This window comes from Enhydra lutris, unplaced genomic scaffold, assembly GCF_002288905.1.
Source record: "Enhydra lutris kenyoni isolate GAN:26980312 unplaced genomic scaffold, ASM228890v2 scaffoldscaffold20, whole genome shotgun sequence".
NCBI lineage: Eukaryota > Metazoa > Chordata > Mammalia > Carnivora > Mustelidae > Enhydra > Enhydra lutris.
The window spans coordinates 5099715-5126434 of record NW_019154104.1 but is presented as its reverse complement, the minus strand read 5'-3'; the positions used below and the strand labels follow the sequence as shown (position 1 = coordinate 5126434).

General features: G+C 55.7%; 1 protein-coding gene across 4 annotated transcripts in view; it reads right to left on the bottom strand.

Moving 5' to 3' along the window:
- LOC111148467 (tetratricopeptide repeat domain 7B) overlaps positions 1-26720 on the bottom strand; it is a 261908-nt gene that overhangs the window by 5728 nt on the left and 229460 nt on the right. For 3 of the 4 annotated variants that reach the window (XM_022505026.1, XM_022505027.1, XM_022505029.1), the window contains one exon: positions 22251-22453. In XM_022505026.1, coding sequence (XP_022360734.1) covers positions 22251-22453 — 203 coding nt within the window. Of the gene's footprint in view, positions 1-10476; positions 10532-22250; positions 22454-26720 lie in introns of those variants that run through there. The other variant, XM_022505028.1, reaches the window with a different exon arrangement.

The window sequence follows — 26720 nt, the reverse complement described above, 5'->3', positions numbered from 1 at the left end:
AAGCCCATGTATTTCTGCAGGATTCATCCCCCAGCCCCCTTCCACCTCTCTGATGTCACCATTCCTGGTCTGTCTGGCCCCTCCTGCTGGAGCTCTAGACCATCTGTTCAAAGCCCTATTGACTGCCATTCCCTCAAGATCCCAGGCCACACTGCACCTCCTCCGCCCCTGACCTTAGGCAAGACTACCCAGAGGCACGGGTCTGACTCCCAGCCCCCAGCCTGAAAGGAAACAGAGATTTCCAGGATTGACATATTTCAAGACCAGAATAACCCACCTTCTCCCCCATATCAAAATCCCCAACCCCACTGAGTGACTGTCCAGATCCCAGCCACGTAATGGGGATAGAGAGGAGACCAAGGAGCAAGGCTGCTCTCAAAGCTTGGGGTCCCGCGCAAATCCTAATGAGACCAGGCGACAGCTGCATGCCAGGCGCTGGGCTGTGCCAAAGACCCAAGACCCTTGGCGGCAGCGAGTGGCCTGAGACGTGAACTCGCATGGTTCATGCCTGCTCCTCGCACCAGACCCTGTTTCCTTCCCCGGGAGAGGCTGTGCAAACAGGCTCCCCCCGCTTCTCCACCCTGGCATTCCTGAACCCTCCAGGTGAGGAGCCAGCAGGGCTGGCCTTCCTGGAGGAGCGGAGCCACCCACAGGTATCTTATTTGTCCCTTTGGACACAAATGAAGACAGCCTCCCAAGCTGGTGATTATTATAATCAGGTGTTCTGTACAAACGAGATCTTGGTGCTGTACCAAATTGGAAGGGAGGAAATTAAACCTGTTATTTCAAAAGAGACAAAATGGACTTGGCTAATTTGAGGACAATTAGCCTCTTCCTCACTCACATCATGCGTGTGTGTGTGTGTGTGTGTGTGTGTGTGTGTGTGTGTGAGAGAGAGAGAGAGAGAGATAATTGATGCCCGAGGACTGAAGACCTTGCCACATGCCGTGGACAGGCTTCCTGCTCCAGCCCTGGGTCCGGTGACCCACAGCAAAGGCCGCAGGACCAAAGCCCTCTGGGAGATTTTAGGCACTCCCCGTGGTGCTCTGCGCAAGTGCCAAGTCAGCCCTTGGCTGGGCTCAAGGGCATGTCGCGGACCACTGCTGGTCCCTGGAGGGGGATGGGCACCGAGATAACATCCCTGCAAGGAAGCGTCCTTCCCGATGTCGAGCTGCCGCTGAAAAGCAGTCTTGCAGCTCAGCTCTAGCTGGGGGTCAAGCCGTGGTCTGGTTGTGGCTCTCACATTTCCCCAGGCGGGATGTTCCAGAAATCAAACCCTGGGCAGCAGGGTGGGGACGGGCGACCCCCTCGTGCTTGCCCTGCCTCACAGGGCTCCTGCTGCGGACCCCGCCAATGGGCGCCCCTCTCGGCTTCTGGAGTGGAGGCCGGCAGCTGCCCTTGCCATGGCAGAGCTGGCCTGGGTTTTGCGGAGGCCGTTGGACCTACCAAGGCTGGGGTGGAGGAGGTGGTCCCCCTTGGTGGGACTTCTGTTGTTAGGACCCTGGGACTGTGATGGCAGCTAAAGCAAAGCCCATTTCCCCAGTCTGTCACCCTTTGGGACAATGACAGAGCTGCTGGGTTGGCTGCAGCCTGGGTATGGCTGTGCTGGCCAGAGATGGCTCGTCGCTGGGGGATCAGGACCCAGGTGAGGGGTTCGAAAGATCTCTGGCAACGGCCAAAGGATCCACCCAGCATAGGGGAAAGGCCTGGCACTCTCAGCGCGTGTGGAGCAGAGGGTAAGAGTGTGGCCTGAGGCTCCCTGGGGCGGGGTGTGCACCAGCTCCAGCAGTGACCTGGACGACTTCTGGGTCCCAGATGCTTTGTCTGTCTAAAGGGAACAACTTCCAACTCACAGGACAGTCATGAGGCCCAAAGGACAGCAAGTTCGTAAAGTGCTCAGTAAACCTCCAGTGAAGGGTCACCTTGATCAGCAGGATGACCATCACGGTCACCCTTACCGACTGAGGGGAGGGGAGGCCCTTCTGGGATGCCCACAGTTGCAAGACCCTTCCCTGCCAGCCCCATGTCCCTCTGTATAGTTCTCAGTAAGAGCAAGGACCATCTGATTCGTCCTTGCACACGCAGCCCCCAGAGTGGGAGTTGCACAGAGGAGGTTCCTGGTGTACATCTGGTGAACCAACGGAAAGACGGACAAGGAGAGGCGTGGGACACTGTGTGAGGGTGCGGGGGAGGCGTGGGACACTGTGTGAAGGTGGGGAGGACAGAGGTGGGCATGACTTCCTGCCAGTGCTCTCAACTAGCGTGCGCAGAAGTCCTGGCCTCAGGTCACCCCGTCCACACCGCCATCAGAGCCCGTGCACTGGAGCCTCCTCTGCCTTCTCGGGACATGAGCGAGGCAGCTATCTGGGGGATGGGAGCAGCCCCGCGGGGGAAGGTGCTCTGCTCCCAGTTGGTTGCCACTGCCTCCCCCCAGGTACTTGGCCACGCACCACAGATCTGATGCTGCTTCCGAAAAAAACCCCAGCACCCTCTGCAGACTCTACTGACTCTCTGGCCGGACACTCTGGCATAGATGAGGAAACAGAGGGCCAGAGGGGAAATGAGCCTCGCATAAGGCCGGAGTAGGGCTAGATCCCTGAAGCTGCCGAGGAGGGGGCCTGGTGTGGTGCCTGGCATGGGGCATGGCCCCGAGTCTGTGACCCCACATTCTGTACTGACTCGGCCTTCAGCCCTCGGGCCCCCGAGACGGAACAGGGGCCCCCTGTGGGCTCCCACTCCTCCCCAGACGTTGTGGGTGGGTGGGACTGGAGTGTGCATTAGCTGAAGCAGAAGCATCACTGAGGAAACCAGCACGCTAGCCCCTGAGTCTTGTCAGGATTTGCCTTTTCCTTCCTGAGGATGCAATCCGTCAGACGGGGGCCCGGTGGCAGTGGCTGTGCTCTCAGAGCGATTTTCCTGTCAAACCAGAATATAAATAGCCTGCCAGACAGGGCCGCCCTGAGAAGGCCACGGGAGAAGAGGGCTCCGCAGAGACTTTCCTGGAGCCGAGGCGGGAAGGCCAGGTGAGAGGCTGCTCGCTGCCTCCCTTCCCCGGGCGTGGCCCTTTCTTCCCTGTGAGGATCAAAGGCACTGATAGTTCCCAGCACTGGCATTCTGTGGGCGCAGTGGAGGGGGCAGCGGGAGCCCCGCCCTGCTTCCCAACAATGCCTCCAAAAGGAGCTGAAAATGCACTAGGATGGGGCGGGGGTGGGGCTCAGCTTCTCTACCTGGGTTCCGGCAGCTCTGGGGGAGGTCTGGTCTATACTGAACTCTGTTTTATGTTTCCTTTCTGTGTGTTTTGAGTGTTCAGAAATGCACACTGCCTTGCCAGGTGGCTGAGTGTGTGTGTCCTGGCCAACGATGCTGGCTTTGGAAGGGCCTGCCTAACCAGGCCAGGAGCTCCAAAGGGCTCAGATGCTAGGTATCCTGGGGGACGCCAAGGTCATCACTGTCCCTATAGCCCTTACACACGTCTGCCTGCTGAACATCTGGAGCCAGGGGGAGCTCACACACTGCAACTCAGCCCTCTTTGCTCAGTCAGTCAAGAGCGACTTGGGGGTGCCCTGGAGAAGGGCCTCCTGGAGGGTCAGCGGGTCGGAAATCTGGAGTAAGGACTGGTATGGAGTTGGTCTTTTCGTTTTGGCCATTTTACTTTGTTCTGGCTCAGTTTCCACAAAGGCCAAGGCCAATCATTCCCGGCAACCTCACGCCTGTCTAACCACAGAGAGCAGACTCATGTGTGGCGGCCACGGCCACTAGCCGGGTTCCAGGTCCCGTCCACCTCACCTGGCCCTCATGCAGGGACAGAACATTCATGAGACTACTTAACCTTTCGAGCAAAGGACCATGACATCCTGTACCAGGGACTCGGACTGAAGAGCAGGAAGGAAGAGGCCGAGGGACAAAGGGGAGAGGGAGACGTGGGCTGAGCAGCTCCTGGGGAAGGGCCAGTGGCTGGACAGGCTGCACTGAGAAGGGACTCTCTGTGACGAGGAGAGCGGAAGTCAGGCCCCCACGGTAGCTGGCCCTGCTCCAGCTGTGGTGGGGCCAGAGGTGGGCACTACAGCAACGTGTTCTCCAGTCTGCAGCTGGGCAGGCCTGGGGGCTGGGGACAGGGTTCTGAGCGCTGAACAGACACCCCCTGGAGGCCTTCCCTTGCGGTGTGCTGTGAATTGGAGCTGAGGATTCCAGAAGGGGGGAGGCAAAGACCCCAGCCCTTCCCTTCCCTCCACCCAGGGAACGACCAGACACGCCTGAGAGGCTGTCTGCATCTTTGTTCACTCAGGATATCTGATGGCTGTGGGAGGCTGTGCTCCCACGGGGCCCCTTTTCCAGGTCAAATGCTTTATTTGAAGAAATATGCCTTCTGGAGACCAGGCCTTTCTAGCATTGAACTCAACTCAGAAGGAAACAAAACTCAATTTTCCCCAAACCTCTTATTTTTCTAAGCCAGCAGCCAACCATCCATGGAAGCAAAGCTCTTCGGGGTGAGGAGGGGGCTTGGGCCTCTGCTTTATGATGCACAAGCTCCTGCTGCAGTCTCTGACTGGCAGCCTCCCACTGTGGCTTACTCCCTCCAGTGACGGGGAGCTCACCACTACCCCGGGGCAGCCCACACCATTAGTGGGCAGTATGAACTGTCAGTTAAAAATATGAAGCCCTAATTAGGCTTTTTGTCTAATTCCCACTCTGATATTCATTGAGTCCTCTGGAGTCATGTGGAAAAGGTCCCCTCCCCTCTCCTTTTCACCAGACAGTCCTTCAGGATGTGAAGAAAGCTTCCAGAATCACACACACGCACACACACGCAGTCTGGGGCATTAGAGGAACGGTAAACACAGGCCGCCCTCGCCCCCTCACCTCACTGAACTCTGCCGCTGAGCACAGCCCCCGAAGGACGAGCCATCAGGCTCCAAGACACTGTGAGTGTGGCTTTCCTTTTCGTAAAGCGTGTGACTGGCAGCATCTTTTCAAAGGCTTCTCTTCTCCAGAATGGTTAGGAATATTCTGGAGAAGCTAATTTTGCAAACAGCAGTGCGACAGGCTGTCAGGCAGGAAACATGCCAGCAGTGAGAAATGGGGGCAGTGTGGCCATAAGCCAAAGGGCCTGCCCAGCCTCGCATGGATTTCACGCAGAAATCCCAATTTGGCCCCAAATTTCCTCCGGCCTCATTTCTTTGAAACTGGGTACTTCAGTGTTGGTGCCAAAATATCCACGTGCTGCGCCGGCTTGTAGAGGACACTCGCCGGGGATCACTGGGACCTTGAGGGAGGGATACAGCCAGCCTGCCAGCAGCTTCTGAGCACCCACGACCCCCAGCCTGGCCCTGCTGTGGAAACGTGTCTGAGGCGTGGTTGGGGTGGCTGAGAGGAGTGCAGGAGTATTCCCCAGAGGACTGGCACTCCGCCCAGATCACGGACTGGGCTCAGGAACCGCACCCAGGTCCCAGGCTGAGTGGGTCTGTTCGGTTGACTATAACCACAAGTGCTTCTGGCTCTTTCCTCCCTTCTGTAAACTTCACGAGCACCTGTAGATGTTCTGGCCCCAGTATGCTGAGGGCTGGGAGCTCAGTGGCATAGACTGTCACTCCGGTCTTGTGCCCTGCCCTCTCCGAGCCAGGTAGGGCCGAGTGCCCCTATGGAGGCCCAGCATCTAGAACAGAGGAAGGCTTGCTGGAAGGAGGAGAAGGGAGGACATCTTCAAAGACATAAAACGCCCTTTTCTTAACAAATGAGAAAACTGGAGCTCAGAGTTGGGGTGGCTGGCTCACGGCCACATAGCTACTCTAGCCTCTAAAAGCTTCGTGTGGACGGGCCTGTGGGCAGTCACAGCTGCGAAGGGCCTTACTGATGACAGAGACACGAGAAAACGGTCCTGGGCGGGCAAGCACCTGGCTCAGTCACCCAGCCTGGGGGAGGCCAAGTTGGGTCTTGGGTTCCAGAGGGCCAGCTCAGGGCTCCTTCTTTAGGTCAGGGGACCAGGGTCTCTGGAGGGTGGTGGGCATTTAGGGGACCAAGAGACATATTCTAAGACGACTTCTTAGAGTTAGCTGGCTCTGGGCGGAGCTGTCCAGGGAGGAATCCTCTTTGAGGGAGAAGTTCTGGGGATGTGACTTTCCTGTCCAGTTCTGTCAGCCTGCCTGGGCTTTGCAGGTCCCTCTCCCAGGTGGTGGCTGCCGCACTCCAGTGGGGTTAGACTGGGGTCTCTCCAGACCCAGGTGAGCACCACAGGACCTAGCTTGAGAGGGGCTAATAGGGCTGCTCCCAGCTGCACGACGGGAACAAAGCCCACCCTGTCCAGAACCCTGTGCTGGCAGCCCGGATGGTAACCCCTCTAGCAGTCCCTCCAAGTCTGGACCCTGCTGTGAGGAGCAGGACAGCCCAGCTCCCTTCCATTCAGCCTGCTCTGCTCATCCTACAACCACCCCTTCTGTAACGCCTGCCGGTGCTGATACCATTTAGGAAACTGGTCACCCTCCAAATCAGAGATGGTGTACACTGTGCACTCAGCAGTAACCCCCACCCTAACTAGAACCCACTATCTAGCACTCTGACTCCCTTTCTTTACTTGCCCTTTGGAACGAATGGTGTGGAGGTTTTGTTAGTCAGGAAAAACAATGTTGGAGCCCCTATCGGACTTCAGCATTGTAAAGGCTAACAAGGCATCTGCCTCCTCCCTGGAAACATCTAGAAGGCAGGCTTTCAGTTGCTCCCTCTTGGTCCCAAGCACAATTCCCACCCCCAGCCCTGGGGGGTGAATCACTTTGATCTGCATGCTAATGCCCTGAGGCCAAACACTGCTTCAGGCAGGCCCTTGGAGACCAGGCCAAGGGCAATGGGGAATCCCCATATCTGGTGGGGTGAGCTCTCTTCGCCTCTCCATGGCAGCCCGGGGCAAGCCAGGCTCACACAAATTCCACAAACATGGCACAGAAACCCTGGCATCAGCGCCTCTACAGGTCTGCAGGGCACACTGACCTAAGTGAAGAAACGTCAGGCCAGGCCAGTAGCGCACACTATCAAAGGACACCAGCGGGAAGGTCTGCCTCTGTGCAGCTCAGGCTGAGCACCCTGGCGAGGGCTGAGAAGGGGACAGAAGGAAGCCCTGAGGTCCCCAGAAACATACAGGATGCTGGGCATCCTCCTTACTCTGATACTTGGGTCAGTTCTTGGTAAAATTCCAGATGATTCTCCACCTGCCCTCCCCCTAATTTGCCATTTAAACTGCATGCCCGTTGTTGCAGTATTAGCTCCGAGGCTCTGCATGGATGTGAATATTAGCTAAGTCTACTTCGATGAGAGAGAGCCACAGCTGGCCCTGGTGCTGTGGGACCGGCCACATCCCAGCCAGCATCTTCTGTGGGTGCAAACACGGCTCCCCTCGCTCGTACTTTTCCATCGGTAATGGGCAAGAGACTCCTGTTGACTTATTTCTACATCTCCCAGGCTGACTTATTTATTTATTTTTATCTACTTTCCCCAGCAACAAGTCAGGCAGGGACAACGGCACAGGGCGGCCTGGAAGTCAGCGCCTCCCCACGGTGGAAAGTTTGAGCTAATCACTCCCTGGAGGCCGAGGCCCAGTCTTCCAACTCTCTGGGGAGGCTGCTGCTTCCCCAGGTGGGTGTGGGAGGATGGCGTTCCACCCCAGCCAGTGAGGTGTGGGCCACGGGGAAGCTCTGAGCGAAATTCAGGCCCAGCTTTGCCCTGGGGTCCCGGGACCTTGGCTTCCACAGGTGAGAAGGGCAGCGCAGGCAGACGATTCGCTCCCCGTGAGGTGATGGAGATGGGCGGGCGCGAAGGGAGAGACTACCCAGAGCTCTGGTGGGGCACGTGTCTGACAGGCCCCAGCTGGAGGTTCTCTACCCTCTGGAGAATAGCCATACATGTCCCCCCACAGAGCTGAGCTGAGGGCTTGCTGGGAGCCAGAGCTCCGGGCCAGAGTGTGGGAGAGTCCTAGAAACCCCTGTCCCATTCTTGAGGTCCGGGGCTGGGTGTCCTTCCCAGTGACCCTGACGGACCCTCATCAGGCCTGGGTTGGGGGGGCAAGGGGAATGTGTCACGCCTTTCACTGGGGTGTCACTGCACTTGTTTCTGACCACTTATCACCAAACATGGCAAAAGCCTGTCCCAGTTATTCCCACGGAGAAGTCCTGGCCTTCCCTGGGGCAGGAGCACAGGCTGGGGCGCGTTCTGCCCATTGGTGGGGGGCGCACAGCCTCCAGCCTGCTCCGTGGCCCAGCCCCAAGCACCCAGCTTGGGCAGGAGCTTCTCTCTGCCTCACTTTTCCAGTGTGGAACACAAAGCAGTGGAGCACATGCTCGAGACGACAATTCTAGGGTTTGGTAAAACCTTTCTCTACCAAGTAGTTTGGGGGTCACCTATTGCACCTCTGGTTTGAGAACTTGAGCGTCAACTAGAGAAACAGCAGAAAACGCTATAGGGCAGCATCTCTTTCTGCAGCCTGTGGGGAAGACTGCTCACAGCATACCAGGAAGGGACAGGGTGGGGGGCCTTTCTGGAGGAGGAGAGGCCGCCATGGGCCCGGGCAGTGGCCCTGGAACCCCAGCTTCCCTTGGCACTGAGTTGGCTGGGCTGAGCATTGTGGGGCACTGGGCCATGCCGTGTGGCTTCTGACACTTGAAAGGCAGCCATGGCTGGCAACACCTTGACCCAGTGTGGACAAGTGTCAGAAGATGGGCTCATTGGCAGTACCGGAAGACCACTGGATTTATAGGAAACCCTGAAAACTCAAGAAGCCAGCAGTGCAGAGGGAAAGGGCTATCAGCTGCTGGACTGTGGCAGGGCCTTGGGGACTCTTCTCCATAACCCTGTGTGGTCCTTGGAACCCAGTGGACACTCATTGATGACAGGAGCATGGGTGTCCTTCTCCCAGCCATGAGCCTGTTGCCCCCCGCCAATCCAGGCCTGGGTCCACTAGAAGGACCTGAAAACCTAGCCCGGCCACCGTGCCAGCGTGCAGCTCTGGGCCAGGTGCACCTCTGTCTGGGTGGTGGGGTGACAGGTGTGCTCCTCAGCTGGGCCGGCCAGCAAGGCTTCCAGACCCCAACCCTGAAGGCCACCCGGGGACACAGGCTCATCTGGGCTCCACGGAGCACACAGGCTCCACCAGCAGCTGTGAGGATACACAGAGCCAGGGTGCGCCCCAGGTCTAAGCGTTCAACAGGCTCTGCTAGGGGCCCCTGCTCCCCCCACCCCCCCAGCCCTGCCCCGGCAACGCCATGCCACGGCTAGAGACAAACAGTTCTCTTGACGACGCGCTGGGACACAAACGCTGCTGATTCACTACCTGCCACGGGGGACGCGGTCACTTTGGCAAGCGCCTTCCCCATCCCTGCCAGGGTCTGGCACCAGCTCTTTTTTCCACGTTGAAACAGAAACAAACAAAAATGATAAGATAATTCTGATGGAGAGCAGACCGCAATCGATAAGCCTTGGAAAAATTTTTTCCACAAATGACAAGAGAACCTAACAACACGGAATGCAGGCAGCAAGGCAGGGCCCGGGGCTCACTGGGCAGTGCTCCTGCTCTGCCCTGACTGCCCCCCATTCCGATCCTCACAGCATTCCTGGTGCACCAGAGCCGAGGGAAGCTACCATCGAGTGAGGGAAGAAAACAGGCAGTTTGCTCAGAAATGGGGAATTTTACTCCTGGGTCTTTGCCAAGGTTTTCTCCCCGGGGGCCCGCTAGACCTTGTCCCTGGACTGGAACAGTGACAATGGCAGACGGGCTGGGACTTGCGGGGAGCCGCTGATGGCAGGGAACCGCATGGCTGCTGTGGAAATGGGACAGGGACTCAGCCTGGCACTTTCTTTTCCAACACAATTGAGCTCTTATCACTGGCCACTTCAATATGGAACAAATCAGCATCAAGATTAGAGTCATTTCCTCCGAAATCCCCCAGCAGCCCTAACGGGAAGAGCACAGGCATGTGCCCACTCCCCCAGACGGAGGCTCTCGGGGCTGAGTGAACGCGCACTGGCCACCTGCTCTTGGGTGGGCCTGGCCAGTGAGGAGCATCGAGCCTCCTCCCAAGCCACAGGCCCATGCACAGAGCTCCAGACCCATCCGAGAGGGCCTGGAAACCGTTAGCAACAGCAAGTATGGCTCCCGAGGTGCAACACGCAGGCCTTGTGGATTTAGGAAAGGGTAATGCTAAACGCTGCTCCCTGGGGTCCACAGACGTGGCTACTTGCAGCCGGGGGTGACCTGCTCGGGGGCTGTGGCTGCAAAGAGCTGAGGGGATGAGGCCTCAGCCTCCCTGTCCCCCACCTGGGCACCCCCGGCTCTCCGTACTGCCCTCTCCTTATCGCAAAGAGTGAGGAGGAGTAGAACCGTGGGGAGGCCTAATGTCCATCCCCACGGCCTATGGGGGAACTCTTCACTTCACCTGTGATTCTCGAAGCCACACTGTTTTGGGAAGAGGAAGGCCGAGAAGACTGGCAGCTGCTGGGTAGACCTGATGTTCCAGGCAGGTGCTCAGAACCATGTTCGACCTTGACGACAGTTCTGTTAGGGTGGAATTTCCACTTTTGAGTGACAGAGGTTAAATAACATGTCCAAAGCCATACAAATTGCCAACGAATGAATGCATGGTAGAGCTAGCATTCGAATGGAGGTCTTTTTGTTTCAAACCACGGCCCCCTTCCTGCCACCTGCGCGGGCAATTCTGTGTCTCGTCTTTCTCCCCTGAGCCTCCGCTCAGCTGTTCCGTCTCTATCTAGACGGACAAGGTGAGCTCCACTGTGTCTGTGCCACGAGCACCCACCACCCCGGAAGTCCTGAGTCAGGGACACTGGTGTTCTTCTATGCTGATACCCTCTCGCTCCCCCTCCTCTGCGTCCTCTTTCCCTCATGAAACCATCTAGATCTGTGAGTCCAGTGGCGTTCTGGTATACTGGCTCTCTGAAAGAAAACAAAAGGCCCTGATGTGGAGTGCTTGCCAGTTTCCATGGTATAAATACTCCCACCATGGCTGGTTTCGAGCTCCCCATGACGTCACTGCAGGCAGGGCTGGGGAAAGGAAAAGAGCGGGCTTGCCGGCGCCGCACACCGCCTGCACCTGCTAACGGGCGGGAGCTGCAGAAGGCCAAGGCACAGCAGTGGGGGGACCACGGATGATGCAAGGGACGCTGGTGCCATACAATCCACCCAGTTTGTTGGCCAAAGCACACCGCTACCTTGACGGCTGGGGGGCAGGGGACAGCATAAAAGCTCTTCAGGGTTAAAGGAGATAGACAGGGAGAAAAGAGAGATGTTTTCTACTGTGATCGAGTAGCTTGACTGGGTGAGAGCTGAAGGTATCCGGGGAACCACGCTCTCAGAACATCTCCGACATCCGGGAAAATGGGGCTGGGGGCTTTGTCTTCTTCCAGTTAGTCTCCAAAAAAATCATTCAGCAACACAGTGCTTTGAGACTACTTTCCCTAAAGCCAATTTTCCTGTCAGCTGGGCTGCGTCCCATGTCATCCTTGCTGGTGGGTGTGTGGGCGTTGGCGCCATGGTAGGGGGTGGCTGGAGGGGGCTGCTGTCGGCAAGAAGGATGGGGCTGTAGCCGGCTTTCTTTAATCATTCCACAGGCAGAAGCAGATGTGTCACCTCTGTGCAAGATGCCAGGCAGCAGGTAAAAGAATTTAACAGCTTGTGGGAGTTCTAATTAGATTGCCAATTATAACTCCATTGACCTGCCTGGCTTTGAAAGGCCTGGAAAAAAAAATGCATGTTGTCCTTAGGAAGAGGCAGATTCTGCTTCTAGTTTGTTCTGGGAGATCCCTGCGGGGATGGCTTGCTTGCACTTTGGTTCTAGCCCCATGCCTCTGTCTGGACTCCCGCTGCCCTGATGCAGAGGATGAGAGAAAACCTGCGGGGACTCGGATCCCTACAGGCGAGGGGCCGGTTTCTGCACTAGGCATGCTTTGCTCCTTTATTTGTGAAGAAAGACTCAGCATTGTGTGCCACAGGCTCCCCAGTGGGTGGGCCAGCAGTTTCTGCTTCCTTTGGAAGGACATCAGCCAGCATTGCAATTAATGGATCTAATCAAGACTGACCTCTTGGGGCGCCTGCGTGGCTCAGTCAGTTAAGCAGATGCCTTTGGCTCAGGTCATGATCTCAGGGTTCTGGGATCGAGCCCCACATGGGGCTCCCTGCTCAGCAGGGAGCATGCTTCTCTCTCTCCTCCCAACTTCCGCTCTCTCTCACTTGCGCGCGCACACTCGCTCTCTCTCTCACTTGCGCGCGCACACTCGCTCTCTCTCTCAAATAAATAAAATCTTAAAAAAAAAAAAAAAAAAGACTGATCTCTTGGCAAGGGCAGATCCCAGGCTATGTGTGTGTGTCTCCAAGATTACTTGCCCGAAAGGCCACTGCTGTCATCAGCCTGGGTCACCCCCCTTCCCCAGGGGCGCTGGCACCTGGCAGGAGAATCAGGTCCCCGACAGACATGACAGGGGATGTTACACATTCCTCCGAGGAACTATGGCAAGCATTCACTGTTAGACACCATGAGAGCCCTGGCTCACAAAGGGGATCACATCTGATTCTCCCATCATCATTCCTCATCACGGAGGAAGATACTGAGGCCCAGAGGAGCTCAAGGGCCTCAGCTCCTCCATGTGGAAGTTGTCACTATAATCGAGTCACTCCCACTTCCCACACTTATCACAGTGATCTCGCTGACTGGGACCCTTCCTCTGCACGGTGGCTTCATGGAATCTCCTAAACCACTGCGGAGCACAGGGCTGGCCACAGCCCTGAGCTGAGAGCAGACTGAGACTGTGGGAACAGGAGGGCTTGTGCATCTGGCAGGGCCAGGCCCAAATGTCAGCCACGGTTTGGATGAGCTGAGTGGATGGGAAAACTGTCAATGACCAGAATGTTCATTTCCTCATTAGCCAAATTTCTCTCTTGTTCCACAAATGTTGGTGCTTCTTGGGTTTCGTCCTTGGCCCTCTTTCTTTCTCCGGCTCTGATTCACAGTCCAGCTGGGAATGGGTCTCGTGTCCCTCATCGTTTCAGCTGTCCCCTCCAGGTCACCATGGCTTCCTAACCACGGCCCCTGCCCTGGAAATGCCTCTAGACCCAGCCAGCCACAGGCCAGGCCTGTATCCTCCTTCCCATAGTTGCTCCTCCTGCATCTCCTTGTGTCGGGGAGGTCGTCTTAGCCACCAGGGACATGACCCAGGTGTCTGAGAACCAGACAAGAACCTTCCAGTTCCACCCTGAGCCTTACTGAATCTACTTTCTCAGTATCTCTTATCCCGGACTGTCAAGACGTTACTAGCAGAGTCCTTCATGTCTCTTAGCCTCTGTCTAACTTAGCCTCCCTGGCTTCTAGAATGATCGCTCCAAAATGCAAACCCGATCATGTCACTTTCTTTGTTTTAACCTGTTTTAATCTTGAAACACTTCAAGCATGCGGAAAATCAGAAAGGCTAATGTCATGAACATCTATATACCTACCACCTAAATTTAACAACCGTTAACTTTTTTCACACTTGCCTTATCTATTCTGGGGGCAAGAATTGGTTTTTTTAATTATAGGCATTGTGACACTTCATCCCTAAATAGTTCAGCAGGAAGCTCAGAAAAATAAGGATGTTTCCTTACGGATCCGCCTCTACCAAAATCAATAGTACATCCTCGCCATCATCTACTGCCCGGCCCCAACTGTCCCATACGGATCTCCAAGGGCTGGTTTGTTTATTATGTATTCAAGCTCCATCTGTCGCCAACCTGTGGGAGAGCCCACATCTCTGCCCAGCTGCTGATCCCTGGCCCCCAGGTCACACCTATGGTAGAGCCGTGTTTGTCCCTCCTGCTCCAGGAAACCAGATAGCCTGTGACCTGTACCTCCGCCTACAGGAGTCCCTGTGGCTTTTCCTACATTTTCCTTCTAGACTAGAGAGTCTATTCCAGCATCTGGCACAGAACCAGGCTCGACGACTCTTGCATACATCGTGTCATTTAAGCGTTATGACAGTTACAGAGAGGCCGTTGTGCTGAACTCGTGATGTGGGAGGCGAAGCTGGAGTGGTACATGGCACAGAGATGGTGCCCAAGTCCTGGGTCCCTCCCTGGGCACCAGGGAGCTGGGCATCAGCTGAAAGGCTTGAAAAGTGACAAGTCCTGAAAAGGTATTTTCAGAGACAGGTGTCCCATAAATACCAAGCAGACGAGGAAAGGGAAGGATGAGAGCTCACGCGTCCGTCAGTGAGCTTGGGGGGAGGTAAAAGCACAAGGGACCATGGGGACAGGGGTGGGCTGCCAGGGCAGAGGGGCTGGAGGCCCAGGAACCCCAGGGGAGGAGCTCTCGCAGGGCTTTCCTGAAGCTTCTGGAGCTTTCCGGATGCAGGGGCCCAGATCTGGGAGCTAGGGGTAGGCCCTCAGACTGTGGTTCTGTCCTCTCCCCACTGCAGGCTGCTGGGGCCTCAGGAGGCACGTGAGGGACAAGGCTGTTTCTGGACCCCTGGCGGTGCTTTCACGCAGCACCCTGGGATAGAGCCCATGCGCACCGGCACCCATTCCTTGGTCAGCGGCACTCACTGGTTCCCAAGAGTATGGGGTCTCCAAGGACAGGGACCAGAGCACACTTCTGTGATGGGCAGTCGGGGGCCTGCCTTGGCTCCAAGTAACTATCTTCCTGGAGCCCGAGGGTTTGAGACTTGGTGATACTTGGTATTTTGTCACTGGTACATTTGTCATTCCTCCTCCTAAGCAACCCCTCCCCCCACCCTCCTCGGCAACAGGAATGGTGCCAAAGGCACCTGGAAACTTCCCTGTGTCCAAGTGGGCTCATAAATCAGTGTTGATGCTGGTGATCCAGGTAGACGGGGCAAGGGCAGCTGCGAGAAAGGGGCACTGCCCAGTAGGGGTCACCTTGAGGCCAGGGTAAGAGGCAAGTGGGGAGACCAAGTCTGGACTCCAGTTGGGAGCAAAGAGAGAGGACACAAGCTCAGGGGATGCTGTGTGACCCCAAGACAGACTGGAGCCCTCTGACCCCCTCATGCCCCCAGAGCAATGAGTGGAGCTCCGGGGGCTCATCTCTTCTCCACCCCCACCCCAAAATGAGAAGGCAGGTGCTATGGCCCACTTCGCAGACAGAGAAAGTGGGCACGAGGCCTTTGGGAGTGCCGGCGTCAGGATTCCAGGTGGGTCTGTGCTCTTGCTAAGTCCCATCCCCTCTTTGGCCTCAGTTTTCCCATCTGCACAAGCAGGTGCTTAGACTGGGGAATTTTGTTGGACTTCTGAATCCTGCAATGCTCTCTGGTGAGTGCCAGGTCCAAAGACTCCCCGGCCACGTTAGGCCCTCACCCCTGACACTGACACAGAAAAGCTGGAAGCGGTACCTGAGAAGCTTCTAGGGTGTCCTCCCTAGACCTTTGAGATGAAGGCTTTTAAGCTCAATCTGAAGGTCTGGACAACATGTGGGCACACACGTCCCTGAGAACCCATGAATTCTCGGTTGGGGAGTCTGGAACCAACACCACGGGATGCGGAAGCCAGGTGGGGGACAGCCAACCCAGGGGGCCCAAATGTCACTGCCTTGTGGTGACAGCCACTCCCTCCAGTTGACTTCAGGGGCAGGCGGTGCTGGGGAGGAGGGTGCCAAGGGGGGGCTGACATCCAGGGAGGCCGGAAATAAGGCAGGGGTGTTAGGGACAGCTAGCTGGGAACATAGAACAACGCAGACAAGTGAAAATGTGGATCAGATCCTCTGATCCAAGCCAGGGCGCAGTAGCTGTGCAAGGCAGGAGCGAGATGGAAGGGAAATGTCAAATCACACCGGAATAACGGGGCAGAATTTCTAAGAATAAATGGTTTGGAGAGAGTATGTCAGATTTTAAATAATTTTAGATCATAATTACTAATGAGACACTGAGCTGCACTGGCTGTAATTAGTCATCTGAGACTCCAAAACAGAAAAGAGAAATAAACACAGAATTATTTTTTTCTGCAAGCCACGGCAAAGGAAGGCCTGGTGACATGGCTCGTGTTCAGAGCCCGTGCCGGGCTTGTGTTGCTTCTGGGTCTGTGATTTCAGCCCTCGATGAAAGCACCGGTGGCCTGACGCCAGATCTCCCTCGCCAACACTGAGAAAATGCGGCAGTGGGTAGGAGGGATCCAAACACCAAGCAGGAAATGTCTGCACAGAGCACCTCTGCACCGCGATGCCGCTTGCCACGGGAGAGCTTTGCAGGAGAACGAGGGCCGTAAGCCACACAGCAGGTAGACGAAGGAGCAAAGTCCTAGCCACCCAACAGAACACACTACTGTCTCTCCTGCACTGTTAGTGTGAATCCCAGTCCGCATGAGTCAAGGTATTAGAGAAATTAAGTCTTGTGCACTCAAGGGGTTCTATCAACCAGCTCACAGATGTGTAGAGAAGGGAGGACATCTAAATATTTCATCAAGTCTTTCTTCAGAGAAAAATATCATTCTCCTTAATTTTAAAAGCATTTTTTTTAAACCCAGGAAGCAAATAAAATGCAATTCATAGGTGAAAGAGGCTTCTCACTTGACCATGGCAAGGTTTTGTTTCTGCCAATCATTCTGCGAAGAGGAAGAAAATGGATACTTCGGATGAAAGGGATCCATTTCCAAAGATCAGCGTTTGAAAGGGGCAGGGTGTCTGGATTCTGTTTCATCTGCTTGGTTGTCTTGCCCAGAGTAACAGAAGGGATCAAGGGCCGCTCTTCGAGACGGGGTTTGTTCGGGGACAAGTGGAGCCGCGCCCACATGAGACCCTGCCCAGTGTGTCAGCCCTGGGCCGCCCTCGACCCCAGCAGCCCCTGGCCAGACCGACGAATGGATCAGACAGATACACAGACACAGGCTGTCCGTCTCTCGGGTAACCCCACAAGTTCATCACCTTCATGCTACATCTCTCCTCCAACAGATGCACACACCCCAAAACATACTTCTAACTAGTAAAATGTGGGACCCCAGCAAGGTCCCCCCAACGTTCACAAAACACAGACACTTAAAAAGATGCACGAAGAGAAAAACGCCCAGGCTCTTCCAGCATTTCTTGGTGCAAGCCGGCGGCAGAAAGCCAGAGCTCACGTCTTTCTCTGGATTCAGACCCTCCCTGCCATCCCGCCGGCTCATCAGGCATTGTGGGGTGGTCTTTTCCCACAGTCAACAAGCACCTCAGCCTGAAGATAGCTTAAAGGGAGCTCGCATTCTGGTCCCCTCTGAACTTCCAAAGAGCCTTCTTTTCTGAGCCATGTCGTTAGGCAGCCTAGTTGTGATGAGTACTTCCGGCTCGAACTTTAGAGCTGGTAAGACAACATAAAACGTGGTAAGAGTCCACAAGACACTTCCCACGACATGGCACGTTGGCTGTCCTCCTTCTAGACCCGCCATCCATGTGACGCGCCTCAGTCACTTAGTCCTAAAATGTACTTTTCCGGGACGCCTGAGTGGCTCAGTCAGTTAAGCCGCTGCCCTCGGCTCGGGTCATGATCCCAGGATCCCGGGATCGAGTCCCACATCAGGCTCCTTGCTCAGCGGGGAGCCTACTTCTCTCTCTGCCTCTGCCTGCTTATGCTCTCTCTCTCTGACAAATAAGTAAATAAAATCTTAAAAAAAAATAAATAAAATGTACTTTTCCAACAGCTCAGCCATTCTGCCAGTCTTCCCCACCAACGTGCGCCCTGGGACAGAAGTCCAACACCACCCCTAGCGTCTCTAATGTCACTCCAGATTTCTGATGTTTCAGAAAACCTAAGACCATGGAGAAAACCCTCGAAGACAGCCTGTGTATGAGAACACCTGAAGTCAGCCTGACTGATCTCGGGGGGCTTTTCACGTCTTATGATCCTTCCACAGAAGACAGGTCTCAGCCACACTCCTTGGGTAGAGTGCCAGGCCTAACCCATTATCTCCAACCGCCTCTTCCCAGCCATCTTCCCCTCTCTCTGGGGAACTCCATCAATGGTCTCTCACCACGACTTTGTCCGGCGGAGGTGCTGGAACTTTCCACCATCCCCAGTCTTCCGGCTACCCTCCTTTGAATGACTGCTGCCTTCTGTCCCTTTCTAGGCCTTGTTTTGGGAATGTCAACATTCAAGAGGATGGCCCCTTATTGCTTTTAGCCTATATTTTCTCCTCTCTGAGCAACAGCTCTGGAGTATCTCTGGAGATACTCCAGAGACCTCTGGAGATACTCCAGAGGTAGCTCATCTCCAGAGGTAGCTCTGGAGTGTCTCTGTCGTACCAGACTTGCTCTAGGGGATGGCTGACCTCTCAGGGTGACCCATCAGCTCTCCTCCTGGCCCCTGCAGAGGGGCGGGCTCAGGCTCGGCAGCGCCTCTGTTGCCCGCCCCCACCCTCCCCTGCTCCCCTGGGCCCAGTCCCTCTCCAGCTCACAGCCCTCTTCAGAGCTCTGCCCCCTTCTCTTTGGGAAGCCCTGGGAAACCCCCACCACTGGCCTCTGCTCCACACTTTCTCACCCTGTCAAGTGGTCTGGAGGAAGGCCTGAGTTTCCTGCTAATACAGTCTGGGATAAATTAATTTCTCCATCTTTGCTTTATCAGCTCCTCTCCATACCACTTCTTAGCTCCCTGTCATGCTCCTTCCTCTCCTGAAAGTTCTTGCTCCTTTCTCGCCCTCTAATCTCGTGCATTGCCCCCAAGAGCCCAGGCTGACATTATCAGATGTTAGGTGGATAACATTTTGTTTGCAAAGCCTGTCCCTGTCTCATAATTCTGTCCTTGGCTACCCTGAGTCTCTGTGCCTGCCCTGGGCCTGGGCACCACTGTCCAGCGAGCCCATTCCTCTGCCCCCAGGCCTAGGGCAGCACTGTTTCCGCCTCTCCCCTTACTCCAGATTACAGGATAACTGGTGTGGAAAATCTTGCTCTGTGTTTCATTAATTCATTTGGGGTACTGGGAATGAAACATGGCATGCAAATGTATGTAAATGTATGCACTTATGCAAAAATGATATGAAAATATGCTTTTAGATTCTCTGGAAAAAGTCTGATCACTTTCCGAATTCCTCCCCTTGTCAACAACATTACTTAGTAATTCCTTATCCCTTCCCCTCACCAGTCCCTTAATATCTGCCCACACTCAGCTCTTGCCTCCCTTGTCTTGTGCTAACTCATTATTAATATTAAACACATTATTTCTGCTCTCCCTTCTCTCTGTACGTGAATTTAAACACACAGATAAAGGCTAAAACTATTAGAAACGTGTTCATTTTTACTGGGGTGTAATTTACATTTCTTTTGTCAAGTCTGACCTTCTATTAACTTTAATGAATACCATCTGCCTCCAAGTCATTACTGCTTTTCAGGCAATATTCACATGTTTGTGTTTCTGCTTAAATTGTACCTCTCCTCCAAGCTGGGTCGGGCACTCTGGTGCACGCCACCACGAGCAACCCTAGGAGTTAATGAATCATTGTTCATCACGGAACAAGCTGAGCTCCTGACCATATTCATAGTACTCTGCCGTTGCCATGTACCTCCTGGGCCCCACCTGCAGTGGACACGGCTTCCTTCCTCCAAAACAGCTCCCTCCCACAGTCCCTCCACCTCCTCTCCTTCCTCCACACCCCCCACCCCCAGAAGTACTGTTGGCGCAGACACACTTTCCATCATCTGGTTTTTTCTATGACCCACAGCTGGCCTGCACGGGTTCCTTCCCTGGGAACCCCCTTGGCTGGTTCTCGGGAAGTCTCCAGCACTCAAGTTCTTTAAACTCCTTCTAACTCCGCCGTCTGCACCCCCTCCACCACAGACGTCTTGAGCCCCCGACTCTTCCCTGCTGAACACTTCTGATCTCTCTGCTGACCCCTGTGCCTCAGTCCGGTTTCCGCGAGGGCAGAGTAGGACCTTTTGTGACTTGATAAGAGACTTTAGTTCTGTGCTTTAATTTGTGTCTGGTGCTAATTTTATCCCCATTCATACGTCTGAGGATACTGAGGCACCAAGAGGGTGACTTGCCCATGGTCCCAAAGCCAGCAAGTGACAGAGTTGGGATTCGAACTGCACACCTTGTTTGGCCCAAAGCCTCATCCTTGGCTGCTAGAGTACATTGCAAAGGCCACCTTCTTCCCTTCTTAGGCTCCAAGCCATAGAAACACAGCTTTCCTGAACAGCCTGGGGATGGAGGCAGGAGAGAGAGGGCTGTGATGTGCCTGGGCCGGGGGGCTTCCCCTCCACAGACACCACGTGGGGGGCAGTCTGGGGAACACAGGTCAGGGGGTATCATTTACAAGGTCACCAAGAAGGGGCCATCGCAGCTGCTCTTTGGAGGCCATCCCAATCACAGTCCCTGGGCAGTATTAGACTCCAAAGATTGAAACTCTTCGAAATTTGCAGGTCTGCTGCTCTCAACCTGCCTCCAGTCCGGACAGTTCCTGAATACATCAGGATGCACTGAGGAAGCCTTCAGGGTTTATGATGACTGCTTTTTCCTGGCAAGAACGCCTCTGAGCCAGACAGGGCTCAGCCGTTGCCCCTGATCCAGCAGGCAAGGCACAGCCTCATCGGGCCGGGCTCACTGGCTACCCGGGCCTGCGGCTGCACCTTTGCAAAGGAAAGCATCCGCCATTTGCCGGGGAGCTCGGGTGTCTCGAAAAACTCCAAAGGTGAAACAGAAAACTTTCCTGGTGCGATTTTCCTATTTGATCTTTTGTCTCATGTGTTCCCCTTGGGGATGAACAAGAAATACTTGTCTGAATAATTCATGGGCCCTGAGGTAGAAACACGCTGCTTCTTTTCAATAAAAAGCCTGGGTACAAGCGTTGATTATACCTTTTCTGCGATGCTCTAGCAAAGGCACAGAGATCTGAAAAGCTCTTTACAAAACCCTCTTACAATAGAGAGACAAAAAATTAAAAGCCATGCAATATTTTTAATCAAACAGGCTAATGTTTGGATAATACGTAAAATTATTTATAAAGCCGTACTGAGCTATAAGATACGCGCCTCAAGGGAAGGTGGAAAGAAATCAAGTAGCTATAATTATGAGAAGGTCTGATTTATTTTTAAAACGGAATACCAGTACTTAGTTATTTTTGAAACTGTTGAGCCCCTTGTACATTTTGCCCCTATGACTATGAGGAAAATGGAGGCTTTGGGATCCTTTCGAGAACTTTACGTCTTAGGTCCCAAACTGTACCCTCCTGGCATTGGATGAGACTCACAGCCCATCCAGCTGCTTGTTTTCACTTTACAGAAAGGAAACTGAGTGCAGACAGCTCAGGGTCTTTCCCCAAGGTTAAAGAGCCAGCGACTGATGGCACAGGGTCTGTCCCCAGACAGACTCCCTGCCCAGTGTTCGCTCTTTGTATCACACGCTAACCCCTGACTACGGACCCCGTGCTCCCAAGGGCTGCGCACACGAAGGCCACCTCGGCTTCAGTCTCAGCTTCCCCCTTCTCATGGTTCATTAGATCAGACAGAGCCTGCCACTGAGTACGAAGCGCAGATCCCGAACCCCAGCTGGGCACGCAGGCACAGAGAGGCAACTACCAGCAACTCAGCAACACAGAGTTTGGTACCTTTTGAGTTTCAATTCAGACCCTCACAGGAAGACGGGAGGACACTGCCAGCTTTGTGGGGCAGCTGTGCTCAACGTGCCTAACACAGTCAGCCTAACGAGAAGAACCCGGCAGGGGGACTAGTCTGCTCCCCCACCTAACCAAAACCCAGGCGGAGGGAGAGCTGACTCTGGCAAGCCAGGGAGGGGAGCAGCGGGGCTGCCCCAGGCTTCTGGCCTGGCCATCTGGGAGGGGCGCAGGTGCGTTTCTGGGGAGCCACCACCCCCATACGCAGGGTATGAACTAGGTGACTTACCTGGGTCCTCCCAACATAAGAGGGTCCACCTCTCCCTCCGCGGATAGGATACTCCTACTAGCTGGCAGCGTCAGAGACAAGCTGGGGTCGCTCTGGCGTATGGACATCCCACGAGGTGGCTGCCACTAGCAGCACAGAGACCAAGGTGACAAGGGCAGTGGCCAGGGGACCAGCGACTCCCACCGGACCCTTGCACAGAACAGGACCACTGGGTGGAGTGGCAAAGGCTGAGCACGGCCAACTCCCACTGGATAAACCACCCGGGAATGGCACTGCTGGCCCCAGGCAACGGGACAGCCTGGCGGGCTAAGTGCCTGGGCCTTCAAAACTGGCTGAGGGTTTAGGGGTCCCGAGCTACCTGCTATTTCCAAGGGGAGCCCCAATCCAGCAATGGGGTCCTAGCCTGGTCCGGGGACTCACCAGTCGCTGCATGCTCCTCACGTGGGTGGGACTGATGGATAAGGCTTCTTCGTACCACCGCCGGGCTTCCTCAAGGTTTCCTCGGAGCTCTGCGACCTGGCCGCGCATGTATAGGACGTTGTGGGACATCGGGAAGAGGTTGGCAGCTTCCTGAGTACAGGCTGTGGCTTCTGCAGGCTTCCCGATGCCAATGTAGACTTCAGCTGCGGGTAGAGAGCAGAAGGCAGATGCTTTCTGGTTCACTGCCCTTCAGAGGCCCTGCAAACGGCTGTGATTCTGGGGGTGGGGGACATTTACAGCGCCCCTCCCTTGGGAATCTGGCAGGGGCCCATCTGGAATATGCAGGGCCCAGAGCCAGCCAATCCCCCAGCCTAACTGGAGACAGCTGCAGGCTGGCGGGCCTTTCCGCCCACGGTGACACAGGGACTCCAGTCACTCCCGGTGTAGGGCCTTGGAGGGCACACGTGTCACCACCTGCCGGAGGGGAGGCAGGCCTACCCGGCCTGACCCACCCCACCCCACCAAGGTCACCCACGTTCAGGGCCCACCTTGGTATCTAGGGCACCTGCCCTCATCTCTGACAACCATAAAGAAAGGGCTGGGATGACAGAAGGACAAGGAAGCCAGAGGCACACAGCCCTTCAAGGGCACCAGCTCTACCCCCTAGCCTGTTCTCCTGACGCCAGAAAGGGCACACGGGGAGCAGGCCGCAGCTTCCATGTTGACAGGCAGGAGAAAAAATGGTTGGTCCATCACACCCTGCCCTCCATCCAGGGAGAGGTACCATGCCCCGGAAACTAGGAACCTCGTAACACCAACACAGCCCTTTGAAAACCAAGCTGTCACTTTTCAAAAAGCAGGAAAATGACCTTTCCTCTACTCGCAGGCCTTGACTCTCTCCCATGGAGTCCTGAGTTGCATGACAGCCCCTGCCTCCCAAAGAGGAGGGATGTTCAAGTGTCACCCGCCCCGGCTCTGGGGTGTGCTCAGGTGCCCTCTTCTCCCAAGAGCCTGGGGTCCCAGTGCTGGGCCTGCGTCTTCAAGGACATCAGACCCCTCTCCTCTTTCCTTGGCTGTATCCGTCAAGACTACTGCCCTGAGTCCTACTCAGGTGGCTGCTGAGCTCTGGGACCCCCAACCCCTTCTCCTCGGTCCTGAGCAGCCCCTGGCTTGTGGGTTCCTGCCTGGACCACTGGCTCTCCACCTCCAAGTTCCACGCACAGTAATATTTTATGTGTAATACAACGCAAGCCAAAACAGAAATGGAAGGACAACATAATACAAAAGGAACAGAAAAGTGTCACTATTTTCCTTGTGCACCTCATCTGCGGTCTTTTGGAGGCCACTCTGGAAGTGCCTTGACTAGCCCAGGGCCTCCTCGGGCCCCTCACCTGCTGCTGGCCATACCGTCTGTCTTGCACAGCCACTGGTGGGTCAGCCTCCCGAGGCAGAGCTCGTCCTCCCGCCTGCAGAAAAGCGCCCGTTCCGTGTGGGTCCCTGCTTCTGTTCGCCCCTGGAGTCCTTCAGCCTTGCCTGACCAGCTTACGCACTTAGCACAACCCTGCTCCATTCTCTGCTTTCTTGTCCTCCCTGACGCCAACCAGCAGGCTGATCTGGGTTGCATCCCGTGCCGGTGTGGGCCCCCTCTAGAAGGCAAGCTGTAAGCCACACGAGCATAGGGACTGTGTTTGCGCCGCTCACCGCTGTGCTCCCAGGGATGAAACGAGCCCCCGGCACAGTCAGAGCTCAGGAAGCAGCTGCTGAAGGAACGAACGAATGGCAGAATGACTGATAACGGTAACAGCGGCTGATGTTCATTAAACACGTGCTTTGTGCCTTTCTCCCTTACCTGCACAGGATCCCATGGTACTCAGGTGCACAGGGCCGTTGCACAGATGAGGAAACAGGGGCATGGGGGCTGAACAGCTTGTCCCGGGTCTCAGGCCAGCTGGAGGCAGAGCCTGGCTGGAGTCCTGTGAACAGAGGCTCCCCTGCCCCCAGGTACCATCCAGGTCCCCTTGCCTGGCATTCGGAGCCCTTGGTGGTAGCTGGTTCTACTGGCCGTACGAACCTGTGTCCCTCCTGCTCCCCAACACCCCAGGCTCTGCCCTGGCGAACCTGTGCTGTTTCCACACACGATTTCAGTCTCCTGTCTCCTCCGGTAGGGCAGTGACGCCAGCTCCCTGGAGGCCTGCTCCGTCGCTGCCATTCCTGACAGCCACTTCTGACCCACGTTTCCCCTCAGAGGGGAGCCCAGGCTCTGCGCTCTCTGACGGCTGAGGCCCAGCATGTGATTTCCTGAGGGGGTCCACGGTTCACCCCTGGACAGCGACCCTTCTATCTCCCCACCTCCAGCTTTGAGCCCTGAGGCTGGAAAAGGGCAGGTGTGTATCACACAGTTGTGGTGTGTTAACGCTGCTGACTTTTTGACTTCAACCCTCCTGGACAGCCCCTCTCTTTCCTGGTGATCATGTTCCCCAACAGCAGTCTCCTCAGGCTAGGAGAGAGCCCCTCAGGCTAGACGCGGGCCTGCGTCCCCATCTGTTCTTCCAGCCTGTGGGTCCCCCCCTCGATGGGGGATCCAGCCTCACACGGAGATAATGGGTTGACGCAGGGTCCCCCAGACATGGAAACAGGCCACTCCAATCCAGCTGAGCCCTGATGGCAGCAGTGCTGGCTCAGTCCTGCCTCCTGTCCTGCAGAGGTCCGGCTCCCCAGGTGTTCACTGCACACCTGTGACACATAGGGACTGTGCAGGAACAGGGGTGACACGTATCTGTCCTTCAGTTTGGGCCCTGGCAGAAGCCTGCCCCTCCTGGGAGATAAACATACTCCTGGTGCCACCACAGGGCTGTCTGCTTCCGTCCCTGCCATGTCCTCTCCGCTCTGGCCAGCCGGCTGCACGCCCACCGTGGTTTTAGGCTACCTGAGTGTTCCAGCTGTACGAACGTTCCTCCCACTGTGCACTGGGCTCCTGGCTGGCTCCCGTTTTGAGGGTGGGCTCACGGACATTTCTAAGGTCCTTAGGGCCTATAGCTGATGGGTTGGGTGACCCACTGGGCCTCTGCCATCCAAATCACTATGCAGAAAGGACCAACTTGTGAGTGGGGACGGAATGCTTCTAGAATTTTTATAACAAGACTGGGGAGTGGGGCAGGGGCTTAAACACCAGCATGACAATGTACCCATCAGCCCTATTCTGGGAGGGTCCTCTGTGGGACCACGTGTCTCAGGGAGTCTGATGCTATCGCTTCCTTCCTGAGGAATCGATCGGAAGACAGAGACTCAGCTGAGTCATGATCATGCAAGTGGGAGAAAGAACCCAGGCCTCCAAGGACTTGTTTTCGGTGGTGCAGAAGTTGTAGGAGGAGACCTGCACCGCTGGTAAAGCCGATGCTCCTCACGGCAGGGGGTGGGGGGAGGCAGGTGCATGGCCTGGCTGTTCCCAAATGTGTCCGTTTGAAGCTGGAATGGAAGGACATGGCACCACGTGATGTGATGATTTTCAAACTGTCTTCAGCAGTGGAGCCTCTTCTGCCAAAGGTATCTTAAGCGTGGCAGCTTGCCTCCCTCTTGATTTGGTCCCCCGTCCCGGACTCTGGGGCACCCCTGGGGACCTCAGGGCTCCAGGTCCCCCGTTTGTAAACCAGCGTCATGAGAACACAGAGGGTTGGGTTCCTGCACCTGGGCTGTGTGTGCAGCCTCGAGCGAGGCAGGAAGGTCCCTCGGCCTGTTCACCTGTCGGCGGGGGCCCGATGTCGGCCCGCAGCTCTCCAGGACGGTGGTAAGGATCGGCCGAGGCGGTGGAAGCCGATCCCAGAGGCAGCTGAAACAGCTGAGGACAGCACTTGGTGGAGCCCCGCCGCCTTCCAGATGGCAGGGAGGAGACCGAGGTGCAGGGAGGGAAAACCACTTGGCAGAGTCTGCAGGTCTTTGGGGTGGGGGTGTATCTGGGGGCGCCTTTCATTTTACCATGGCTCCTTTGAGATGATGGCTTAGAACAGTCACTCCCCCTTTACGAGGAAATCACATCTTCCTGGGGCACAGAGTCTTCGGCTCCAGAAATAAAACCTTAGTGCTGGGATTTCTGACATCAGTCGAATCATTTGGAGTGCGGCTAGGGAGGAAGAGGGCTGTACCCACGGTCCCACACAGGTCCAGTTTCCTTTCGCTCATGCTTCTAACACTTGTCAAGCACCTGCTTCTTGTCAGCGGCAAGATTGAGAGGTGGCTTCCAACAGGCCCGCCCTGGGCTCAGGACTGTGCACTGTGCAAAGGTACTGGGCAGAGTGAGCGGGGCCGAGATCGAGTCTGGACGCTGCTGGGGCCAGGCTGTGTGCCTGGCGCAGGGCTGCGTTTGCCCAGAGGGATGCAAAGTGGCTTCTCACACAGGTGCCTTCAGCTAGCGAAGCCTGCTCCCCGGGGGTTAGTCTACCCAGAGGGGACACCTATTTTGAAGCTCATACAAAG